Source organism: Syngnathus floridae, unplaced genomic scaffold (genome assembly GCF_059516105.1).
Source record: "Syngnathus floridae isolate MCC-2025c unplaced genomic scaffold, RoL_Sflo_1.0 HiC_scaffold_130, whole genome shotgun sequence".
Taxonomy (NCBI): Eukaryota; Metazoa; Chordata; class Actinopteri; order Syngnathiformes; family Syngnathidae; genus Syngnathus; species Syngnathus floridae.
Window position 1 is genome coordinate 22,927 of NW_028284156.1, and position 23,307 is coordinate 46,233.

The 23,307-nt window shown below is 47.8% G+C and overlaps 2 protein-coding genes and 1 long non-coding RNA gene across 3 annotated transcripts; all 3 read right to left on the minus strand.

The window, feature by feature from the left end:
• Positions 1 to 3,172: 3,172 nt before the first annotated feature.
• On the minus strand, positions 3,173 to 3,738 carry LOC148377543 (janus kinase and microtubule-interacting protein 3-like). The gene is made up of 2 exons (XM_088368199.1): positions 3,493 to 3,738; positions 3,173 to 3,413 (listed from the first exon to the last, which is right to left on the minus strand). Exons 1-2 carry the CDS (start codon positions 3,703 to 3,705, stop codon positions 3,297 to 3,299), a joined length of 330 nt encoding a protein of 109 aa, XP_088224325.1. The 5' UTR covers positions 3,706 to 3,738; the 3' UTR covers positions 3,173 to 3,296.
• A 1,506-nt stretch (positions 3,739 to 5,244) lies between these two features.
• Positions 5,245 to 7,617, minus strand: LOC148377544 (uncharacterized). The gene is made up of 6 exons (XR_015856636.1): positions 7,484 to 7,617; positions 7,246 to 7,359; positions 5,898 to 7,014; positions 5,743 to 5,813; positions 5,502 to 5,606; positions 5,245 to 5,357 (listed from the first exon to the last, which is right to left on the minus strand). It is a non-coding gene; the product is annotated as an uncharacterized LOC148377544 (long non-coding RNA).
• A 14,049-nt stretch (positions 7,618 to 21,666) lies between these two features.
• On the minus strand, positions 21,667 to 22,232 carry LOC148377545 (janus kinase and microtubule-interacting protein 3-like). Its single transcript, XM_088368198.1, has 2 exons — positions 21,987 to 22,232; positions 21,667 to 21,907 (listed from the first exon to the last, which is right to left on the minus strand). The coding sequence occupies exons 1-2, from the start codon at positions 22,197 to 22,199 to the stop codon at positions 21,791 to 21,793; spliced, it is 330 nt and encodes a 109-aa protein (XP_088224324.1). The 5' UTR covers positions 22,200 to 22,232; the 3' UTR covers positions 21,667 to 21,790.
• Positions 22,233 to 23,307: the final 1,075 nt, after the last annotated feature.

Consider the following 23,307-nt stretch of genomic DNA (forward strand, 5'->3'; position numbering starts at 1 on the left):
ATTTGTTAAATCAAGTACTGTTAGACATGAAATAGGAAGTGTTTAACATAAATGTTATGGCTACTCACCATTGTAGCTCGCTCCTGGTCAATGATACGAGCCTCTTCTTGCAGTGGAAAACTTGCAGCCAACAAACACCGTGGAACCTAAAGGAATGAAATTAAACATTAACATTTCGCCTCGACCAATTTTCACACGTACAACGCAACGCGGCTACACTTCTGCTATTACAAACGTAAATCTCCTTAAACACAATGAGTGTTACTTACCGTGTACGCTCTAGACGGTCCAGTTGCAAGCAGAAAATAAAGATATTTCTGTTGATAATCGTCGCTGCTCAGCGGCTCACGGCCATCGCGCCAACAGATTTGAATTTTGGCGGAGGTTCGGGCAATTACGTCATATCCGCGGCACATGACTGCGACGTAATACCCGCTTATCTGAAACGGCAGTTAAAAGTAGAGTTACATCAAGTTTTCTTGGAACCTAAACGAATGAAAGAAAACTATCATTTGGCCACAACCAAGATTCACAGATACAACACAACGTGCGGGGTTGAGGTTAAAGATTGAGTGAAGGGCCCTCGTTTTAAACTACTGTTTTGAAAAGGAGTGGAAACAAGTAAGACGTATTTAATTTATTTAATGGGAAGTAGTAAGACTTATTAAATTTATTTAATCTACTTTTCTTCCCAGGCAAAATTTGATGTGCTGCAATTCCAAATTTCCAAAGTGAATGAAGGAATGAAGTCCTTTAAATTATGATTTTGTATAAATACTAGGCATAAACACAAAATCGACGGCACAAAATGGGCAGACTTTACTTGTTTGAAAAGGACTGGTTACAAGACAGACTTTTTTAATTCATTTAATGGGAAGAAAACTTATTTAGTTTAATTGATCTATTTTTGTTCCCTGGCAAAATTCGATTTGCTGCAATTCCAAATTTCCAAAGTGAATGAAGGAAAGAAGTCGTTTAAATTATGATTTTGTTTAAATACTAGGCATAGACACAAAATCTACGGCACAAAATGGGCAGACTTTACTTGTTTGAAGAGGACTGGTTACAAGACAGACTTTTCTGATTTATTTAATGGGAAGAGGACTTATTTAGTTTATTTAATCTATTTTTGTTCCCTGGCAAAATTGGATTTGCTGAAATTGTATTTTGCCAAATCTCGATTTGAGACCTGATAGGAAGTATTAAACGCTTAGTTAAATCAATACAAGTTGGTAATAAGAGCGAGTAATGTTGGTTGAACCGATGAATGAAGGTTGAAAGCAATTTAAATTATGACTTTGTATAAATACTAGATATTAACAGAACATCTACTGCGCAAAATGGGCAGAGTTTACTTGTTTGAGAAGGAGTGGCTTATTCAAAACTAAGATTTATTTAATGTGTTTGTTCCCAGGCAAAATTGGATGTGATGCAATTCCAAATCTATCTGAAACGGCAGTTAAAAGTAGAGTTACATAGTTTTCTTTTTTAATCAACACAATCATGTACAACCGTTGACCAGAAAGAATCGTCGAAATTCGACGTCCCCCACAAACGCCACGCTCACTCGCTTTTCAGGGCAACAAAAGTACTTCTTTTTAAAAACGATGAGTTGTACTTACCGTGTACGCTCTGGACGGTCCAGTTGCAAGCAGAAAATAAAAATATTTCTCTTGTTAGTCGTATGTTACCATCCGCTGTGTCTTTGTCAACATCGCCGCCATTTTCCTACTTCCTGCTGCGAGCCACGCCCACGGATTTAAATTTGGGCGGAAGCTCTTTCCATTGGCGTCGTTTTCGCGTATAGCAAATCCGATTGGTTGGGAAGGGGGCACGGTTATGCAGCCGAGGGGTCCTGTGATCGGTGGGATGTAAAGTAGGCGTCGACGTCACGTCCGCGTCACGTGACCACGACGTGGCAGACGTCATATAGCAACCGCTGTTTTGTTTAGTAGATTTACAGTTGTTATGCATTGGCATAATGGTGTGCACTCAAAATAGATTTAAATAAATTAAATATTTCTTCTGCCCACTCCCTTTTAAACAAGTTAACTCTGCCCACGTCCATTGACGTCTTGTCTGCGTCACGTGACCACGACGTAGCGACGTCATGTAGTAACCGCTGTTTTGATCAGTAGACTTACAGTTATTATGCGTTGACATAATGGCGCACTGGTTAGCATGGCCACCTCTTAAGCATGATGTTGCGGGTTCGACGCCTGATCAATGTTAGCATGGAGTGAGCTTAAGTGCATGGCGCTGAAGATTTGAATCTTTGAAATGCGCTGAGGTCTGACATATCAGGCAGAATGGTTTGCCATCACGTTCAACAAAAAATAGAAACTTTCCCACTCTGATTAAAACGTCCTGTGTTCATCTATGTATTTTCGTTTTGCTGTGCATCTTTTCCCTGCCATTTCGAGAGCCCAATTGACACTCATAGTTTAAAGAAATGTGTTTGCCCATCCTACTTTGTGGAATTTCACCACATGCGCTTTTGACCAAAATACCAAATTGAACTCAAGTGAAGCCAACACGCACAACCCCCCCCCCCCCACACACACACACACACACACACACAAATGTTGATATGAACATAAAAGAGCCGCATGCGGTTCGGGAGTTGCGGCTTGGCCAAACCTGTACTATACAACTTTATTTGTATAAAATTTTCACAACAGCTGTCACACAAACAAAGCGGGAAAAACCGAAGACGTGCGTGTTCCGCCCACGCTGGATTTATTTGCACCTTTGAAAAGACACCGTATTGCCGCAGATGTGGCAAAGAGTACTTTTGGGCATCTGAGACGGAAGGATGTCCAAAGCATCACGTCACCTGCTCTGGTAGGCATGGTGGTGGGACGTTGAGGTCAACCGCTTTGGGGTTGGCTGAATCTTTGATCGCAGGATGCCACACACTTGAAGACAGAAGCAGAAAAGCAGAGCTAAATGCAAAATGTACTCACCGGTGACTCCAATTTTTTTCCCCCCTGAAGAAACAGCTGGACGGGTGGCCCCGGCTGGCCAGTGGGACTCTTGTTATTCTGACCCTTTTTAGTGCGCGTTTGGGGCAACAACCGTTTTTTGTGGCGCTCTCTTCTGGTTCAAAAGTGCCCTGCATGTGAATTTGCTTTTCCTGCCTTCTGATTGGATGAGCGCCGGTGTGACGCGGTGCCTCTGTCACCGTGGCGGGGGGTATACGTTGGCATCGGAGCGTCTGCCAACGTCTGAGACCGGCTGGCAGTGTATCGGAGGTGTCGAGTGCGGTGCCGCTGGAGCTCACTCACCAGCTGGTGTTAGGGCCACAGAATGAAGGCCAAGGAGAAGAATAGAAAGAGAAACAGAAACTTCTCCTCCAATTGTTTGATTTGTCTCTTCTGAGCTTCGATGAATTCTTTCAGCTCTTTGTTCCTCTAGGACGGACAAATGGAAAGTGGCATTCAAAAGCCAGTAAGCGTGCAAGTAAGTGCCGGGCTGGCTTTGGGCCCTTACCTGTTGCGCGCTGTGCAGCAGATCCATTCTCTCTTGGAGGATGCAAGCATCGCGCTCCCTCAACTCGCACATCAGGGCTCGCTTCCATTGGTCCACGGCGCTCCTAAGCTCTTCTCTCTGATCCGCCGTCAGCACGTCATTCACGCCAGCGTGGCTGGCTTTTTCGCCGTCCGTGGCGGGGCAGTCCCGCTGCGGTAGCGCCTCGTACAACATGGCCTCCAGCTCCAGGATCCTCTGGGCCGCAATCCTCGTCCATCAGTGGTCCGGCGGGAGATTTGAGGGCGGCTTACCTTATGAGCCTGGTCCATGGAACACTTCCTGAAGTCCAACTCTTCATCCAGGTAGCCCTTCTGCTTGCAGAACATATCCTAGCACAGCTCAAGGTCAGAATTGTTGGGGCACATTGCCGGAGTTCCCCTTGGCTGATGTCGCGTGTCTGTCTACCTTCTCACTTTCAATGTCCAACATCTTCTGTTGAAGTGCTGACTTGGTCACTTTGATGTATTCTAACCACTGAGGAAAGGCTGCTGTCACATAAGCAGAATGCGAGAGCGTGCGTGGACGTGCGCGTTACCTTCTCGGCTAGGGTGAGAAGGGTCCTGGCGTGAATCACGACCACCTGCTCCTCGTTGGTGAGATTCTGCAAGAGCCCAAAGGCACAGCGTCAACAAGCTTCTTTCAGCGCAAAGCCTTCCAAAAGTCACATTTGAGCCGCCGAGTCTCGTGGAGTGCGAACATAAGGAGTTCGACATACACTTACGGCGTTATAGCCCAGGATGTCCAGCTTCTTCATCAGATCACTGATGACGATGTCCGGGGGAAAGGCGCAAGGAGCAATGTAAGGTGTTCTGGGACCTCGGGTTAAGGTTAGGGTTGCGAGGGACGCCTTACGTACGCTCACGCCCTCGGCCTTGCAGTAGATCTGCAAAGGGCTGAGGCCGTCTGGGAAACGGACTTGCAGAAACTTCAAGACGGGGGAGCGCCACTCCCTCTCCTGAAAGGCAGAGGCATGCATCCGTCCGTCCGTCCGTCCGTCCGTCCGTCCGTCACATCTCTGGCCTCAACACGCTTGTGCGAGTCTTCCCACCTCCAGCTCCAGGATGCGGAACTCAAGCAGTTCGTTTTGGTCTCGGATATCCTGGATGTGCTCTTTCAGACGCGCTTCTTCCGCCTCCATCCGCCTGACCTGAAAAGACAGTCAGACCTCATCTGCGGGGCTTCCCGACGGGTGTGACGCCAAGCGACTCCGCCCAGCGCCTTTCTTTCCGTCACCTTTTCGGCCAACTGCTGATTGCTCTGACGCAGCAGCTGCTTCTCCTCCACCCACTTGACATTCTAGAAGAGACAAACGCGTGGACAGCTTTGGAATGTTGTGTCATTTTCATCCACAAATTCTTTGGTTGACTGGAAAATGACATTTGCTTTTCTCCGCATTTTCCCAGCCACGTTCGGGGGGGGGGGGGGGGGGGTTGGTCCAGTAATGCCAGACGAATGAGTGACTGAAGAATGTAGCTATTTTGTCTGAGAAAAAGGTGTGCTCATTGATGAGCTTACCTGTCCTTGTTGCTTCAGCGCTGACTCCAGATCTGCTACTCTGCTTTGATAGTGACCCATTTCTACCATCAGCTTTTCTCTGGTCTGAAAGGAGGAGGAGGGAGGCTCCTCCTCCTCCTTTCAGACCAGAGAACACCCGAGGCTGGGTGAGAACGGGGAGGCTGCGACCCGGCCGGGGGTTGCGGAAAGGGGCGCCACCTTGATCTCCTTCTCGGCGTCGTAGTCCCCTTCGCTGGTCTGGGCTAGCAGAGCGTAGGCTCGTTGCAGCGCTTGATATTCTTGCGTCAGCTGGCGGTAGCGAAGCTCCGCCTCTTCATGCACACACCAATGCAACACAGCACTAGTACCAGAATCAGTCAGACCGGCGACAAAGCACCCGCGACGCAAAGACGAGTCCGATTCCAGGCTGAAGAGGAATGTTTGGTGCCAATACGCTGGCAGAAATGGCGGGCTACCTCTTCGGGTTCCGTGTCGGGGGTTCTGTCGGTGTGAAAAGACAAGGACGATCCGTCCGAGTCCACCAACACGTCTTCGTCGTAGCCGTAAAATGTTTCGATGACCTGCGGGCGCGGAAGCAAACATCTCTCTGAACAAACTGAAGCGACACCTCACGATGAATCGACGAGAGGAACGATAGCGAGAAAAAGGCCATTTCATCTTGCGCAACACCAAGCAGCCGCAAACAAACAGACTCACCTTGCAGGACCTCACGCTTTGTTCCTCCTCAGAGATTCTGGACGTCGGTATCGTAGCAGCAAATCTCTCTCCTGTCGACACAAATAATCCGCCTTTGAGATTCTTTGGATGCAAAGGGAACGAACGGCTCCGGCGCAGAAACAAACGCGACTCACAATGACATTTCTGACATGAGCTCTTGTCTCCAGAGCCTGAAAAACACGTCACCGGCGATGATTGGAGGGACGCTCGTCTTTTCCAAAAGTGACAACTACAGGGTGTGTCAGGGTTTTCCAGATTATCTTTATCGTATCATTATGTTGCTTTGACTTTGACTGCAACCTGTAATAAATAATATTATTTATCCCTTATTTATCCCTATCGCTTATCCCTTCCTACACAAAGTCGTAAAACACCCCTTGCTATGTTTTGACTAGAGGTCAAGGGCTTCCTCTATTCAATCCACTCTTACACCCACCCTGTTTCTCTTAATTAAAATGCTCGTGCAGGAGCCGAGAGTCAGACTTCATTCGTACAACGGATGGACTCTCCACCTGCAGGTGTCCAAAAGAACTTACTTGTCTCCCGTGTGGTTCTTGCAAAATAAGTTGGAGCGAGCGCAACTCTAACAGGGTGCATTTTGCCACTAGCTGCCTACGGACAATGACGTCGCGCTCGCGGCTCATGGTTGACGGGCTGAGCAGCCGGGCAAGTCCGTCGTTTTCAGCGCACAGCGAGTGGCAAAGGCGCTGACAAAACGGGAGCTTTGAGCTGCTGAAAACGGCAAAACAAGTCTAAAGCGTGTTCAAACGCGTGCGCACAATGCTCCTGCTTGAAAGGTCGGAATTTAAGGGGCCAATTTTTTGGATGGCGGCCGCCGGCCAAGCTTTGGACGGAAAAGGTTTCCTGGCGACAGCGAGCGAGCGCGGCGCTGCCGTACGTGCACCGAGTCGCCTGCCTGAAGACCTTGGACAAGTCGTCGATGATGTGCCGCTGCTCCACAACTTGAAGGAACTCCATTTCACCGTCCTGCTGGCCGCAACCGCGGTCCAGGTCATTGAGCGAACTAGGCCTTCTCTGTGGAACACAAATGCAGTGGACTCTGTTGGCACGCCGCCGTTGTCCGCGTCGACTTACCAAGCTTGCCATCTCCTCGTTCTCCTGGGTGACAAAGCGCACTTTGTTTTCAAGGCGGCACAGCACCAGCGAGAGTTCTTCATTCTTCCTGCTCAGGCGTTTGTTTTTGTACAGGAGTGGCAGAAACTGGCTTTCTGTTTCTCTCAGTCGCTTTAGCTGCAAGCATGAAGTGCGGGATGTGAAAGACGCACAACACGCGGGCCAGAACGTATCCATTCCTTTTGCATCGGTTTGAACGGAATCGTGGCTTTGGCTCCCAATAAAAGACATCTACCAGGCAACCGACTCGCCGCGCCGCTCAACTAATAAGCAAGCGCAATGGGTGCCTCGCTGGATGGCGCGCATCAAACGTAGCGCAAACCTTCAAGCGTGCCGTCAATAAATTACCAGTTCATTGCGCTCTTCAGAAAGCAGGGCGTTTCGATCCTCCAGTTTCCTGATGACTGCGCTGAGCTCAGCGATTTTCAGATGAAACCGTCGCGTGTCCCGATCCTCCTGAGACTGAAAACGCCCCGCAACACACACACACAAGCACTCGTTCAAAGTTCAAAACTGTTTTTGTGCTACCTTCCTCCAGCAACGAACTAAGTCATGCGTACTGCAAGTGTGTGATGAGGTGGCTTACGCAATGAAGAGGATTGCTAGTAGCGGCGTTGACCCCACTTCCAGGGTAGTTTAGGCCCGCCCTTTGGGAATCCCTCAGGGCAGCGATCTGCTGCTCGGCAGCCTGAGTCTGCAGCTGAAGGCGGTGGACGTGGCCGGCCCCAGGGCTTCATCCAAAACACTAACCGCTCTGTCTTTCAGCTTGATCTCATCCGTCTGGATGTACAAACGGGGAGCGCTCAGGCAGGCGGGCAAACTCATTTGCCAGAATTGTGACAAAAACAAAGAGAGCAACCGGCCAATTTTTTTCTTGAATCGACTAGAACACCTTTGCTGTGACAAAAGCGAAGCGAGCAACCGGACATTTTCTTCTTGTGAAATAGAATAGAATAGAATGCCTTAGGTGTCATTGCACTGCAGGTATACAACGAAATTGGGAACATAGCCACGCACCGCGCATCTGATCAGTCCTACCAGTCGGCGGATCTCCCTCTCGCAGTCTCTCTTGGTTCGGCTCAGCTCCTCCCGATGCTGGTGATGAGCCGATCGGAGCTCGGCCGCTCGGGACTGCCAGGCCTGCTGGGCCGCTGCCAGGGCTTCTTCCGCGCTCCTGGTGGAGGCGACACCGCTCGGTCTCCCGACACCGCCGCGTCTCCTCCACCTCCGCCAGCAAAGCGCCCCCCCTCCTCACCTGAGCAGACATTGCGCCACACCGGGCCGTTGAGACCGCAACGGAGCGCCGCGACGCTTACTGGGGACAAGCTACACAATACGGTAGCGGCCGCATCGAAGCCCGACGTGGCGTGCGGATAGTCAGACACGGATAGAGCGGATCACCTTGTCCATGGAGCCGTCCCTCAGGCTGAGGACCAAGGCATTCAGTCGCTGGATCTCTCCATCTTTGATTTTGATCACTCTCATCAGCTCCATTTCATGCTGCCGCAGTAATGTCTCCCTGGTAATGGCTAACTCTTTCTGCTTCTCCTCATGGAGTTTGCTTTTGAGTTCCGTCATGGCGGCGGTGGCACGGTGGTGCTCCGCCCGCAGGTCCTGACTTCTCTCTCTCTCCAGACAGCTGACCTGACATGACTTAGACTTAGACTTAGACAAACTTTATTGTCATCTTGTCTGCACATGGTGCATACAAAACGAAATTCCGTTGCATACGTCTTACAACAAAGTAGTGATATTGCAGTTGAATAGAAGTAACATATCCTATGAAAATATATATATATACATATACTGTATATATATATATATATATATATATATATATTAAAAATAAGTATAAAGTGCAGCAGTGATAATTATGCAATAGTGCAAGTAGGCAAAACAGTATTCAAGAGTGTGCAGAGGAATGCTAAACCATGTATTAAACTTCTATTTAAAGGGTTTATACAAGTTCAGTAAAGTTGGTAGTGCGAGATAGTGCAAGATAGAGGTCCGTAGTGTCATAAAGTACAGTTCTGTGAATGTGTGATGCAGAGTTCAGTTTAGAGCTCAACAGTTCTAGTGTTCAACAGTCTGATGACAGCAGGGAAAAAGCTGTTGCAGAACCTGGTGGACCTGCAGCGGATGCTGCAAACCTCTTCCCAGAGGGCAGCAGGGAGAACAGTCCATGGTGGGGGTGTGATGGGTCATTGATGATGTTACGGGCACGGGACATGCAGCGCTGAGATGAAATGTCCTGAATGGAGGGAAGAGGAGCCCCTATGATCCTCTCTGCTGTCCTCACCACTCTCCTCACGTTCTTCCAATCGGAGGCGGTGCAGCCTCCACACCATACAGAGAGACAGCTTGTCAGAATGCTCTCTATGGTGCTCCTGTAGAACGTCCTCATGATGGGTGGGGGCAGGTGGGCTCTCCTCATCCTCCGCAGGAAGTACAAGCGCTTCTGTGCCCTCTTGACCAGTGCCGTAGTGTTCATAGTCCAGGTGAGGTCTTCTGTGATGTGGACCCCCAGGAATTTGGTGGTGCTGACCACCTCCACAGCTGAGCTGTTGATGATCAGTGGAGCGTGGTGAGGCTGTTTTTTCCTGAAGTCGACGACGATCTCCTTCATCTTCTCCTCATTCAGGATCAGGCTGTTTTCTCTGCACCAGCCCACCAGCTGCTCCACCTCCTCTCTGTAGTCCAGGTCGTTGTTGTCTCTGATGAGCCCCACCACCGTTGTGTCGTCTGCTGACTTCACGATGTGATTGGTGGTGAACCTGAGGACGCAGTCGTGTGTCATCAGGGTGAACAGCAGGGGGCTCAGGACGCAGCCCTGAGGGGAGCCTGTGCTGAGGGTGATGACATCAGAGGTGTTCTGTCCGACCCGGACTGACTGAGGTCTGTTGGTGAGGAAGTCTAGCAGCCAGTTGCGAAGGGGGGTGTTGAAGCCCAGGTGTTCCAATTTTCCTACCAGATGCTGTGGGATGATGGTGTTAAACGCTGAGCTGAAGTCCAGGAACAGCATCCGCACATGGGTGTTCTTCTCCTCCAGGTGAGCCAGGCTCAGGTGAAGAACGGAGGAGATGGCGTCCTGAGTGGAGCGGTTTTGCCGGTCGGCAAACTGGAACGGGTCAAATAATAGGGGGAGTCTGGAAACGATGTGACCTTTAAGCAGCCTTTCGAAGCACTTCATCATAACCGGAGTCAGTGCAACAGGCCGGTAATCATTAAATGAGGTGATTTGAGGTTTCTTCGGCACCGGAATGATGGAGGCAGTCTTAAAGCACGCCGGCACTGTGGCTTGGCCCAGCGAGGTGTTAAAAATGTCTGTGATGACCCCAGCCAGATGACTTGCACATTCCCTGAACACACGCCCAGGAATGTTGTCGGGGCCAGGGGCCTTACAGGGGTTGACTCTCCTCAGGGTCTTCAACACATCGGCGGAGTCAAGGCAGAGTACCTCCTCTTTCTGATGGGGGACAGTTTTAACTGCTGGAGTGCCGTTTAGTGCCTCGAACCTCCCAAAGAAGTTATTTAGACCATTTAGAAAGTCAGCATCAACTACACCCACCGGGGGGGGGGGGGGGGGGGGGAGTTGTAGTCTGTAATCGCCCGTATGCCTTGCCACATACTCCTGATGTTTTTGACGTCGTGGAAACGATCCTGAAATTTTCGACTGTGGTCTCGCTTCGCTATCCTGATGGCACGGTTCAAGTTGGCTCTCGCTGTCCTCAGTGTCTCCTTGTCGCCAGACTTGAAGGCAGAGTTCCGCGCTCGTAGCGTTTGACGTACCTCCTCAGTCATCCAGGGTCGTTGGTTGCCCCGGGTGATGATATTCTTAGTGGTGCTGACGTCCTCGGTGCATTTGTTGATGTAGGCTGACACAGTCATGGCACACGCATGTCTAATCTACATCGGGAAATCTGGGAGGGAGGGAGGGAGGCAGGCAGGGAGGCAGGCAGGGAGGCAGGCAGTGTCTGTCTGTTGAGGTTTTCACCTTGTTCTTCTCCTGCTGAAGTTCTAACTGGACGTCCATCAGTTTGGTTCTCAGCTCGTCATTGGCGGCCTGAAGGGCGTCCGTTCGCTCCGCCTTGGCCCGCCCTGCCGGAGCTCGTTTGGACATCTCTTACTCGAGTCTCGCCCGGTCGTCAGTCAGAGATCACAACATTTGTACCTGGAGAGCACAAACGCAGCGCTGTTTTCCACTGGCTTCGAACTCAACTTCAATCGGTACCGTAACTTACAACATCATAAACATAGAACTAGCTTGACTTATTCATTGAATAAATGCATTTGGTTCTTCAAAACTGCATCACGCAACATAGCGTGACCGAGACGGCCGTTATCCACCTGCGTGAAGTTATTTGGTGAAATGAATGAGATGTTTAAGACACCATCGTTCTGTCTCTCTGTAGATGAAGGGAAATAATCGATTGCTGAAGGTCCAAAGGTGTTGTGATAAACAAATAAACATATTAGTGATTAGTGACATATTTGTGATAAACATATTAGGCAGGATAATCACATATGTTAACTTGACTGCCCACACTGTATTTATTTATGGTTATTTGTTAAATCGAGTACTGTTAGACATGAAATAGGAAGTGTTTAACATAAATGGAAGACGAAAGGGGTACTCACCATTGTAGCTCCTGCTGGTCAATGATACGAGCCTCTTCTTGCAGTGGAAAACATACAGCCAACAAACACCGTGGAACCTAAAGGAATGAAATTAAACATTAACATTTAGCCTCAACCAACATTCACAGATACAACGCAACGCAAACTACACAAACGTAAATCTTTTTAAACACAATGAGTTGTACTTACCGTGTACGCTCTAGACGGTCCACTTGCAAGCAGAAAATAAAGATATTTCTGTTGATAATCGTCGTGTTTGTATCCGGTGTCTCGCTCAAGGCCATTGCGCCCACAGATTTGAATTTTGGCGAGAGTTCAGCCTATTGACGTCATTTCCGCGGTGTAATACCCGCATATCTGAAACGGCAAAGTTAAGAGTAGAGTTAAATAAAGTTTTTAGTCAACGCAATAATTTACAACCGTTGACCAGTCGAAATAATCGTCGAAATTTGGCGTCTGTGGCTGGAAGCAGACGCCGAGTTCGACGTTCCTCCCAAACGCCAAACTCCCTCGCTTTTCAGGGCTAAAAAAAAAAACAGTTGTAATTACCTTGTACGCTCTAGACGGTCAAGTTGCAAGCTGAAAACAAAAATATTTGCCTTGTTAGTCATCGTGTTACTAACCGCTGTGTCTTGTTTGCCAGAATTGCCGCTTTCCTACTTCCTGTTGCAAGCCACGCCCACGGAGTATAATTTTGCCGTGAGTTCCGCCTATTGACGTCATGTCCGCGTCACATGACTGCGACGTAATATTATCTAAAGCTGTTTGTGCGGTATTGTGTTGTTCTGTGCGGTGTTGTGTTATTCTGTGCGGCGTCGTGTTGTTCTGTGCGGCGTCGTGTTGTTCAGTGCGACGTCGTGTTGTTCAGTGCGGCATGGTGTTGTTCAGTGCGGCATGGTGTTGTTCAGTGCGGCATGGTGTTGTTCAGTGCGGCATAATGTTGTTCAGTGCGGCATAATGTTGTTCAGTGCGGTATGGTGTTGTTCAGTGCGCCATGGTGTTGTTCAGTGCGGCATGGTGTTGTTCAGTGCGGCATAATGTTGTTCAGTGCGCCATAATGTTGTTCAGTGCGGCATGGTGTTGTTCAGTGCGGGATGGTGTTGTTCAGTGCAGGATGGTGTTGCTCAGTGCGGCATGGTGTTGTTCAATGCGGCATGGTGTTGTTCAGTGCGGGATGGTGTTGTTCAGTGCGGCATGGTGTTGTTCAGTGCGGCACAATGTTGTTCAGTGCGGCATGGTGTTGTTCAGTGCGGCATGGTGTTGTTCAGTGCGGCATGGTGTTGTTCAGTGCGGCATGGTGTTGTTCAGTGCGGAATGGTGTTGTTCAGTGCGGCATGGTGTTGTTCAGTGCGGGATGGTGTTGTTCAATGCGGGATCGTGTTGTACAGTGCGGGGTGGTGTTGTTCAGTGCAGGATGGTGTTGTTCAGTGCGGCATGGTGTTGTTCAATGCGGCATGGTGTTGTTCAGTGCGGGATGGTGTTGTTCATTGCGGCATGGTGTTGTTCAGTGCGGCATGGTGTTGTTCAGTGCGGCATGGTGTTGTTCAGTGCGGCATGGTGTTGTTCAGTGCGGCATAATGTTGTTCAGTGCGGCATGGTGTTGTTCAGTGCGGGTAGGTGTTGTTCAGTGCAGGATGGTGTTGTTCAGTGCGGCATGGTGTTGTTCAGTGCAGCATAGTGTTGTTCAGTGCAGCATGGTGTTGTTCAGTGCGGCATGGTGTTGTTCAGTGCGGCATGGTGTTGTTCAATGCGGCATGGTGTTGTTCAATGCGGGATCGTGTTGTTCAGTGCGGGGTGGTGTTGTTCAGTGCAGGATGGTGTTGTTCAGTGCGGCATGGTGTTCAATGCGGCATGGTGTTGTTCAGTGCTGGATGGTGTTGTTCATTGTGGCATGGTGTTGTTCAGTGCGGCATGGTGTTGTTCAGTGCGGCATGGTGTTGTTCAGTGCGGCATGGTGTTGTTCAGTGCGGCATGGTGTTGTTCAGTGCGGGATGGTGTTGTTCAATGCGGGATGGTGTTGTACAGTGCGGGGTGGTGTTGTTCAGTGCAGGATGGTGTTGTTCAGTGCGGCATGGTGTTGTTCAGTGCGGCATGGTGTTGTTCAGTGCGGCATAATGTTGTTCAGTGCGGCATGGTGTTGTTCAGTGCGGGTAGGTGTTGTTCAGTGCAGGATGGGGTTGTTCAGTGCGGCATGGTGTTGTTCAATGCGGCATGGTGTTGTTCAGTGCGGGATGGTGTTGTTCAGTGCGGGATGGTGTTGTTCAGTGCGGCATGGTGTTGTTCTGTGCGGCATGGTGTTGTTCAGTGCGGGATGGTGTTGTTCATTGCGGCATGGTGTTGTTCAGTGCGGCATGGTGTTGTTCAGTGCGGCATGGTGTTGTTCAATGCGGCATGGTGTTGTTCAATGCGGGATCGTGTTGTTCAGTGCGGGGTGGTGTTGTTCAGTGCAGGATGGTGTTGTTCAGTGCGGCATGGTGTTGTTCAATGCGGCATGGTGTTGTTCAGTGCTGGATGGTGTTGTTCATTGTGGCATGGTGTTGTTCAGTGCGGCATGGTGTTGTTCAGTGCGGCATGGTGTTGTTCAGTGCAGGATGGTGTTGTTCAGTGCGGCATGGTGTTGTTCAATGCAGGATCGTGTTGTTCAGTGCAGCATAATGTTGTTCAGTGCAGCATGGTGTTGTTCAGTGCGGCATGGTGTTGTTCAATGCGGCATGGTGTTGTTCAGTGCGGGATGGTGTTGTTCAGTGCGGCATGGTGTTGTTCAGTGCGGCATAATGTTGTTCAGTGCAGCATGGTGTTGTTCAGTGCGGCATGGTGTTGTTCAGTGCGACATAATGTTGTTCAGTGCGGCATAATGTTGTTCAGTGCGGCATGGTGTTGTTCAGTGCGGCATGGTGTTGTTCAGTGCGGCATGATGTTGTTCAGTGCGGCATGGTGTTGTTCAGTGCAGGATGGTGTTGTTCAGTGCGGCATGGTGTTGTTCAATGCGGCATGGTGTTGTTCAGTGCGGGATGGTGTTGTTCAGTGCAGGATGGTGTTGTTCAGTGCGGCATGGTGTTGTTCAGTGCGGAATGGTGTTGTTCAGTGCGGCATGGTGTTGTTCAGTGCGGCATGGTGTTGTTCAGTGCAGGATGGTGTTGTTCAATGCGGGATGGTGTTGTTCAGTGCGGGATGGTGTTGTTCAGTGCAGGATGGTGTTGTTCAGTGCGGCATGGTGTTGTTCAATGCGGCATGGTGTTGTTCAGTGCGGGATGGTGTTGTTCAGTGCGGCATGGTGTTGTTCAATGCGGCATGGTGTTGTTCAATGCGGCATGGTGTTGTTCAGTGCGGCATGGTGTTGTTCAGTGCGGCATAATGTTGTTCAGTGCGGCATGGTGTTGTTCAGTGCGGCATGGTGTTGTTCAGTGCAGCGTAATGTTGTTCAGTGCGGCATGGTGTTGTTCAGTGCGGAATGCTGTTGTTCAGTGCGGCATGGTGTTGTTCAGTGCGGGATGGTGTTTTTCAGTGCGGCATGGTGTTGTTCCGTGCGGCATGGTGTTGTTCAGTGCGGGATGGTGTTGTTCATTGCGGCATGGTGTTGTTCAGTGCGGCATGGTGTTGTTCAGTGCGCCATAATGTTGTTCAGTGCGGCATGGTGTTGTTCAGTGCGGCATGGTGTTGTTCACTGCGGCATAATGTTGTTCAGTGCGGCATAATGTTGTTCAGTGCAGCATAATGTTGTTCAGTGCGGCATAATGTTGTTCAGTGCGGCATAATGTTGTTCAGTGCGCGATGGTGTTGTTCATTGCGGCATGGTGTTGTTCAGTGCGGCATGGTGTTGTTCAGTGCGGCATGGTGTTGTTCAGTGCGGGATGGTGTTGTTCAGTGCAGGATGGTGTTGTTCAGTGCGGCATGGTGTTGTTCAATGCGGCATGGTGTTGTTCAGTGCGGGATGGTGTTGTTCAGTGCGGCATGGTGTTGTTCAGTGCGGCATAATGTTGTTCAGTGCGGCATGGTGTTGTTCAGTGCGGCATGGTGTTGTTCAGTGCGGCATAATGTTGTTCAGTGCGGCATGGTGTTGTTCAGTGCGGAATGGTGTTGTTCAGTGCGGCATGGTGTTGTTCAGTGCGGGATGGTGTTGTTCAGTGCGGCATGGTGTTGTTCAGTGCGGCATAATGTTGTTCAGTGCGGCATGGTGTTGTTCAGTGCGGCATGGTGTTGTTCAGTGCGGCATGGTGTTGTTCAGTGCGGGATGGTGTTGTTCAGTGCGGGATGGTGTTGTTCAGTGCGGCATGGTGTTCAATGCGGAATGGTGTTGTTCAGTGCAGGATGGTGTTGTTCAGTGCGGCATGGTGTTGTTCAGTGCGGCATAATGTTGTTCAGTGCGGCATGGTGTTGTTCAGTGCGGCATGGTGTTGTTCAGTGCGGCATAATGTTTTTCAGTGCGGCATGGTGTTGTTCAGTGCGGCATGGTGTTGTTCAGTGCGGCATAATGTTCAGTGTGGCATAATGTTGTTCAGTGCGGCATGGTGTTGTTCAGTGCGGGATGGTGTTGTTCAGTGCAGGATGGTGTTGTTCAGTGCGGCATGGTGTTGTTCAGTGCGGGATGGTGTCTTTCAGTGCGGCATGGTGTCGTTCAGTGCGGCATGGTGTCGTTCAGTGCGGCATGGTGTCTTTCAGTGCGTCATGGTGTCGTTCAGTGCGGCATGGTGTTGTTCAGTGCGGCATGGTGTTGTTCAGTGCGGCATGGTGTTGTTCAGTGCGGGATGGTGTTGTTCAGTGTGGCATGGTGTTCAGTGCGGCATGGTGTTGTTCAGTGCAGTATCGTGTTGTTTAGTGCGGTATCGTGTTGTTCAGTGCGGTATCGTGTTGTTCAGTGCAGTATCGTTGTGTTGTTCGTATTGTGTTGTGTTGTTCGTAATGTGTTGTGTTGTTCGTATTGTGTTGTGTTGTTCGTATTGTGTTGTGTTGTTCGTATTGTGTTGTGTTGTTCATATTGTGTTGTTCATATTGTGTTGAGTTGTTCGTATTGTGTTGTGTTGTTCGTATTGTGTTGCCTTTAACACTTAGCCTCTAACACTTAGCCTCTAACACTTAGCCTCTAGCACCTAGAAGGTAAATAAATAGGAAGGAAGGACTCACCGGTGACGTCTTCGCCCACGTCCAAGCGTTGTACTTTGTATTTTCATCCTTCTGACAGTGGAAAACATAGCCAACAAACACCGTGGAACCTAAACGAATGAAAGAAAACTATCATTTGGCCACAACAGACATTCACAGATACAACACAATGTGACGTGCGGGGTTGAGGTTAAAGGTTGAGTGAAGGGCCCTCGTTTTAAACTACTTTTTTGAAAAGGATTGGGAACAAGTAAGACGTATTTAATTTATTTAATGGGAAGTAGTAAGAGCTATTGAATTTAATCTATGTATTATATTCTATTGTATTGTATTCTGTTGTATTCTTTTGGATTGTATTCACACTAACCCCACTAAAACTTCAGCCCACAAAAACTCGCCTCTGGCGCCTAGCCTCTGGCTTTTAGCCTCTAACACTTAGCCTTTAACACTTAGCCTAGAAGGTGAATAAATAGGGTTAAAGGTTGAGTGAAGGGACCTCGTTTTAAACTACTTTTTTGAAAAGGAGTGGGAACAAGTAAGACGTATTTAATTTATTTAATGGGAACTAGTAAGACTTATTAAATTTATTTAATCTACTTTTCTTCCCAGGCAAAATTTGATGTGCTGCAATTCCAAATTTCCAAAGTGAATGAAGGAATGAAGTCCTTTAAATTATGATTTTGTATAAATACTAGGCATTAACACAAAATTGACGGCACAAAATGGGCAGACTTTACTTGTTTGAAAAGGACTGGTCACAAGACAGACTTTTTTAATTTATTTAATGGGAAGAAGACTTATTTAGTTTAATTGATCTATTTTTGTTCCCTGGCAAAATTCGATTTGCTGCAATTCCAAATTTCCAAAGTGAATGAAGGAAAGAAGTCGTTTAAATTATGATTTTGTTTAAATACTAGGCATAGACACAAAATCTACGGCACAAAATGGGCAGACTTTACTTGTTTGAAGAGGACTGGTTACAAGACAGACTTTTCTGATTTATTTAATGGGAAGAGGACTTATTTAGTTTATTTAATCTATTTTTGTTCCCTGGCAAAATTGGATTTGCTGAAATTGTATTTTGCCAAATCTTGACTTGAGACCTGATAGGAAGTATTAAACGCTTAGTTAAATCAATACAAGTTGGTAATAAGAGCGAGTAATGTTGGTTGAACCGATGAATGAAGGTTGAAAGCAATTTAAATTATGACTTTGTATAAATACTAGATATTAACAGAACATCTACTACGCAAAATGGGCAGAGTTTACTTGTTTGAGAAGGAGTGGCTTATTCAAAACTAAGATTTATTTAATCTGTTTGTTCCCAGGCAAAATTGGATGTGATGCAATTCCAAATTTCACCACATGATGGTGCCCAATTTTGACTTCATAGGACATATTAAACACTTAGCTTGTTATTATGTTCAAGGTAATCAGATTTGTTTATTATTCTAATGGCCTCTTCAAAACTATTCTGGATTACTACTTTGGATCTATTCTACATTACTTAGCAACAACATACTCTGTAACAGATTAGGCAGTATAATCATATATGTTAACTTGAGAGTGCCCACACTCAATCTACTTATCGTGATGTGTTAAATCAATTACTGTTAGACATTATTTGTCTGATAATCTACCAAATCTTTGAATTGAAGAATTTGTGATTTAATTAATAGCTTGTTGTTATGTTAAGGGTAATCATACTTGTATATAATTCTAATGGCCTTCTTTTGAAAACTATTCTGAATTACAACTTTGGATCTTATATTACTTTGCAACAATCTACTCTGTGACAGATTAGGCAGTATAATCACATATGTTAACTTCAGTGCCCACACTGTATTTATTTATGGTTATTTGTTAAATCAAGTACTGTTAGACATGAAATAGGAAGTGTTTAACATAAATGTTATGGCTACTCACCATTGTAGCTCGCTCCTGGTCAATGATACGAGCCTCTTCTTGCAGTGGAAAACTTGCAGCCAACAAACACCGTGGAACCTAAAGGAATGAAATTAAACATTAACATTTCGCCTCGACCAATTTTCACACGTACAACGCAACGCGGCTACACTTCTGCTATTACAAACGTAAATCTCCTTAAACACAATGAGTGTTACTTACCGTGTACGCTCTAGACGGTCCAGTTGCAAGCAGAAAATAAAGATATTTCTGTTGATAATCGTCGCTGCTCAGCGGCTCACGGCCATCGCGCCAACAGATTTGAATTTTGGCGGAGGTTCGGGCAATTACGTCATATCCGCGGCACATGACTGCGACGTAATACCCGCTTATCTGAAACGGCAGTTAAAAGTAGAGTTACATCAAGTTTTCTTGGAACCTAAACGAATGAAAGAAAACTATCATTTGGCCACAACCAAGATTCACAGATACAACACAACGTGCGGGGTTGAGGTTAAAGATTGAGTGAAGGGCCCTCGTTTTAAACTACTGTTTTGAAAAGGAGTGGAAACAAGTAAGACGTATTTAATTTATTTAATGGGAAGTAGTAAGACTTATTAAATTTATTTAATCTACTTTTCTTCCCAGGCAAAATTTGATGTGCTGCAATTCCAAATTTCCAAAGTGAATGAAGGAATGAAGTCCTTTAAATTATGATTTTGTATAAATACTAGGCATAAACACAAAATCGACGGCACAAAATGGGCAGACTTTACTTGTTTGAAAAGGACTGGTTACAAGACAGACTTTTTTAATTCATTTAATGGGAAGAAAACTTATTTAGTTTAATTGATCTATTTTTGTTCCCTGGCAAAATTCGATTTGCTGCAATTCCAAATTTCCAAAGTGAATGAAGGAAAGAAGTCGTTTAAATTATGATTTTGTTTAAATACTAGGCATAGACACAAAATCTACGGCACAAAATGGGCAGACTTTACTTGTTTGAAGAGGACTGGTTACAAGACAGACTTTTCTGATTTATTTAATGGGAAGAGGACTTATTTAGTTTATTTAATCTATTTTTGTTCCCTGGCAAAATTGGATTTGCTGAAATTGTATTTTGCCAAATCTCGATTTGAGACCTGATAGGAAGTATTAAACGCTTAGTTAAATCAATACAAGTTGGTAATAAGAGCGAGTAATGTTGGTTGAACCGATGAATGAAGGTTGAAAGCAATTTAAATTATGACTTTGTATAAATACTAGATATTAACAGAACATCTACTGCGCAAAATGGGCAGAGTTTACTTGTTTGAGAAGGAGTGGCTTATTCAAAACTAAGATTTATTTAATCTGTTTGTTCCCAGGCAAAATTGGATGTGATGCAATTCCAAATCTATCTGAAACGGCAGTTAAAAGTAGAGTTACATAGTTTTCTTTTTTAATCAACACAATCATGTACAACCGTTGACCAGAAAGAATCGTCGAAATTCGACGTCCCCCACAAACGCCACGCTCACTCGCTTTTCAGGGCAACAAAAGTACTTCTTTTTAAAAACGATGAGTTGTACTTACCGTGTACGCTCTGGACGGTCCAGTTGCAAGCAGAAAATAAAAATATTTCTCTTGTTAGTCGTATGTTACCATCCGCTGTGTCTTTGTCAACATCGCCGCCATTTTCCTACTTCCTGCTGCGAGCCACGCCCACGGATTTAAATTTGGGCGGAAGCTCTTTCCATTGGCGTCGTTTTCGCGTATAGCAAATCCGATTGGTTGGGAAGGGGGCACGGTTATGCAGCCGAGGGGTCCTGTGATCGGTGGGATGTAAAGTAGGCGTCGACGTCACGTCCGCGTCACGTGACCACGACGTGGCAGACGTCATATAGCAACCGCTGTTTTGTTTAGTAGATTTACAGTTGTTATGCATTGGCATAATGGTGTGCACTCAAAATAGATTTAAATAAATTAAATATTTCTTCTGCCCACTCCCTTTTAAACAAGTTAACTCTGCCCACGTCCATTGACGTCTTGTCTGCGTCACGTGACCACGACGTAGCGACGTCATGTAGTAACCGCTGTTTTGATCAGTAGACTTACAGTTATTATGCGTTGACATAATGGCGCACTGGTTAGCATGGCCACCTCTTAAGCATGATGTTGCGGGTTCGACGCCTGATCAATGTTAGCATGGAGTGAGCTTAAGTGCATGGCGCTGAAGATTTGAATCTTTGAAATGCGCTGAGGTCTGACATATCAGGCAGAATGGTTTGCCATCACGTTCAACAAAAAATAGAAACTTTCCCACTCTGATTAAAACGTCCTGTGTTCATCTATGTATTTTCGTTTTGCTGTGCATCTTTTCCCTGCCATTTCGAGAGCCCAATTGACACTCATAGTTTAAAGAAATGTGTTTGCCCATCCTACTTTGTGGAATTTCACCACATGCGCTTTTGACCAAAATACCAAATTGAACTCAAGTGAAGCCAACACGCACAACCCCCCCCCCCCACACACACACACACACACACACACACAAATGTTGATATGAACATAAAAGAGCCGCATGCGGTTCGGGAGTTGCGGCTTGGCCAAACCTGTACTATACAACTTTATTTGTATAAAATTTTCACAACAGCTGTCACACAAACAAAGCGGGAAAAACCGAAGACGTGCGTGTTCCGCCCACGCTGGATTTATTTGCACCTTTGAAAAGACACCGTATTGCCGCAGATGTGGCAAAGAGTACTTTTGGGCATCTGAGACGGAAGGATGTCCAAAGCATCACGTCACCTGCTCTGGTAGGCATGGTGGTGGGACGTTGAGGTCAACCGCTTTGGGGTTGGCTGAATCTTTGATCGCAGGATGCCACACACTTGAAGACAGAAGCAGAAAAGCAGAGCTAAATGCAAAATGTACTCACCGGTGACTCCAATTTTTTTCCCCCCTGAAGAAACAGCTGGACGGGTGGCCCCGGCTGGCCAGTGGGACTCTTGTTATTCTGACCCTTTTTAGTGCGCGTTTGGGGCAACAACCGTTTTTTGTGGCGCTCTCTTCTGGTTCAAAAGTGCCCTGCATGTGAATTTGCTTTTCCTGCCTTCTGATTGGATGAGCGCCGGTGTGACGCGGTGCCTCTGTCACCGTGGCGGGGGGTATACGTTGGCATCGGAGCGTCTGCCAACGTCTGAGACCGGCTGGCAGTGTATCGGAGGTGTCGAGTGCGGTGCCGCTGGAGCTCACTCACCAGCTGGTGTTAGGGCCACAGAATGAAGGCCAAGGAGAAGAATAGAAAGAGAAACAGAAACTTCTCCTCCAATTGTTTGATTTGTCTCTTCTGAGCTTCGATGAATTCTTTCAGCTCTTTGTTCCTCTAGGACGGACAAATGGAAAGTGGCATTCAAAAGCCAGTAAGCGTGCAAGTAAGTGCCGGGCTGGCTTTGGGCCCTTACCTGTTGCGCGCTGTGCAGCAGATCCATTCTCTCTTGGAGGATGCAAGCATCGCGCTCCCTCAACTCGCACATCAGGGCTCGCTTCCATTGGTCCACGGCGCTCCTAAGCTCTTCTCTCTGATCCGCCGTCAGCACGTCATTCACGCCAGCGTGGCTGGCTTTTTCGCCGTCCGTGGCGGGGCAGTCCCGCTGCGGTAGCGCCTCGTACAACATGGCCTCCAGCTCCAGGATCCTCTGGGCCGCAATCCTCGTCCATCAGTGGTCCGGCGGGAGATTTGAGGGCGGCTTACCTTATGAGCCTGGTCCATGGAACACTTCCTGAAGTCCAACTCTTCATCCAGGTAGCCCTTCTGCTTGCAGAACATATCCTAGCACAGCTCAAGGTCAGAATTGTTGGGGCACATTGCCGGAGTTCCCCTTGGCTGATGTCGCGTGTCTGTCTACCTTCTCACTTTCAATGTCCAACATCTTCTGTTGAAGTGCTGACTTGGTCACTTTGATGTATTCTAACCACTGAGGAAAGGCTGCTGTCACATAAGCAGAATGCGAGAGCGTGCGTGGACGTGCGCGTTACCTTCTCGGCTAGGGTGAGAAGGGTCCTGGCGTGAATCACGACCACCTGCTCCTCGTTGGTGAGATTCTGCAAGAGCCCAAAGGCACAGCGTCAACAAGCTTCTTTCAGCGCAAAGCCTTCCAAAAGTCACATTTGAGCCGCCGAGTCTCGTGGAGTGCGAACATAAGGAGTTCGACATACACTTACGGCGTTATAGCCCAGGATGTCCAGCTTCTTCATCAGATCACTGATGACGATGTCCGGGGGAAAGGCGCAAGGAGCAATGTAAGGTGTTCTGGGACCTCGGGTTAAGGTTAGGGTTGCGAGGGACGCCTTACGTACGCTCACGCCCTCGGCCTTGCAGTAGATCTGCAAAGGGCTGAGGCCGTCTGGGAAACGGACTTGCAGAAACTTCAAGACGGGGGAGCGCCACTCCCTCTCCTGAAAGGCAGAGGCATGCATCCGTCCGTCCGTCCGTCCGTCCGTCCGTCCGTCCGTCACATCTCTGGCCTCAACACGCTTGTGCGAGTCTTCCCACCTCCAGCTCCAGGATGCGGAACTCAAGCAGTTCGTTTTGGTCTCGGATATCCTGGATGTGCTCTTTCAGACGCGCTTCTTCCGCCTCCATCCGCCTGACCTGAAAAGACAGTCAGACCTCATCTGCGGGGCTTCCCGACGGGTGTGACGCCAAGCGACTCCGCCCAGCGCCTTTCTTTCCGTCACCTTTTCGGCCAACTGCTGATTGCTCTGACGCAGCAGCTGCTTCTC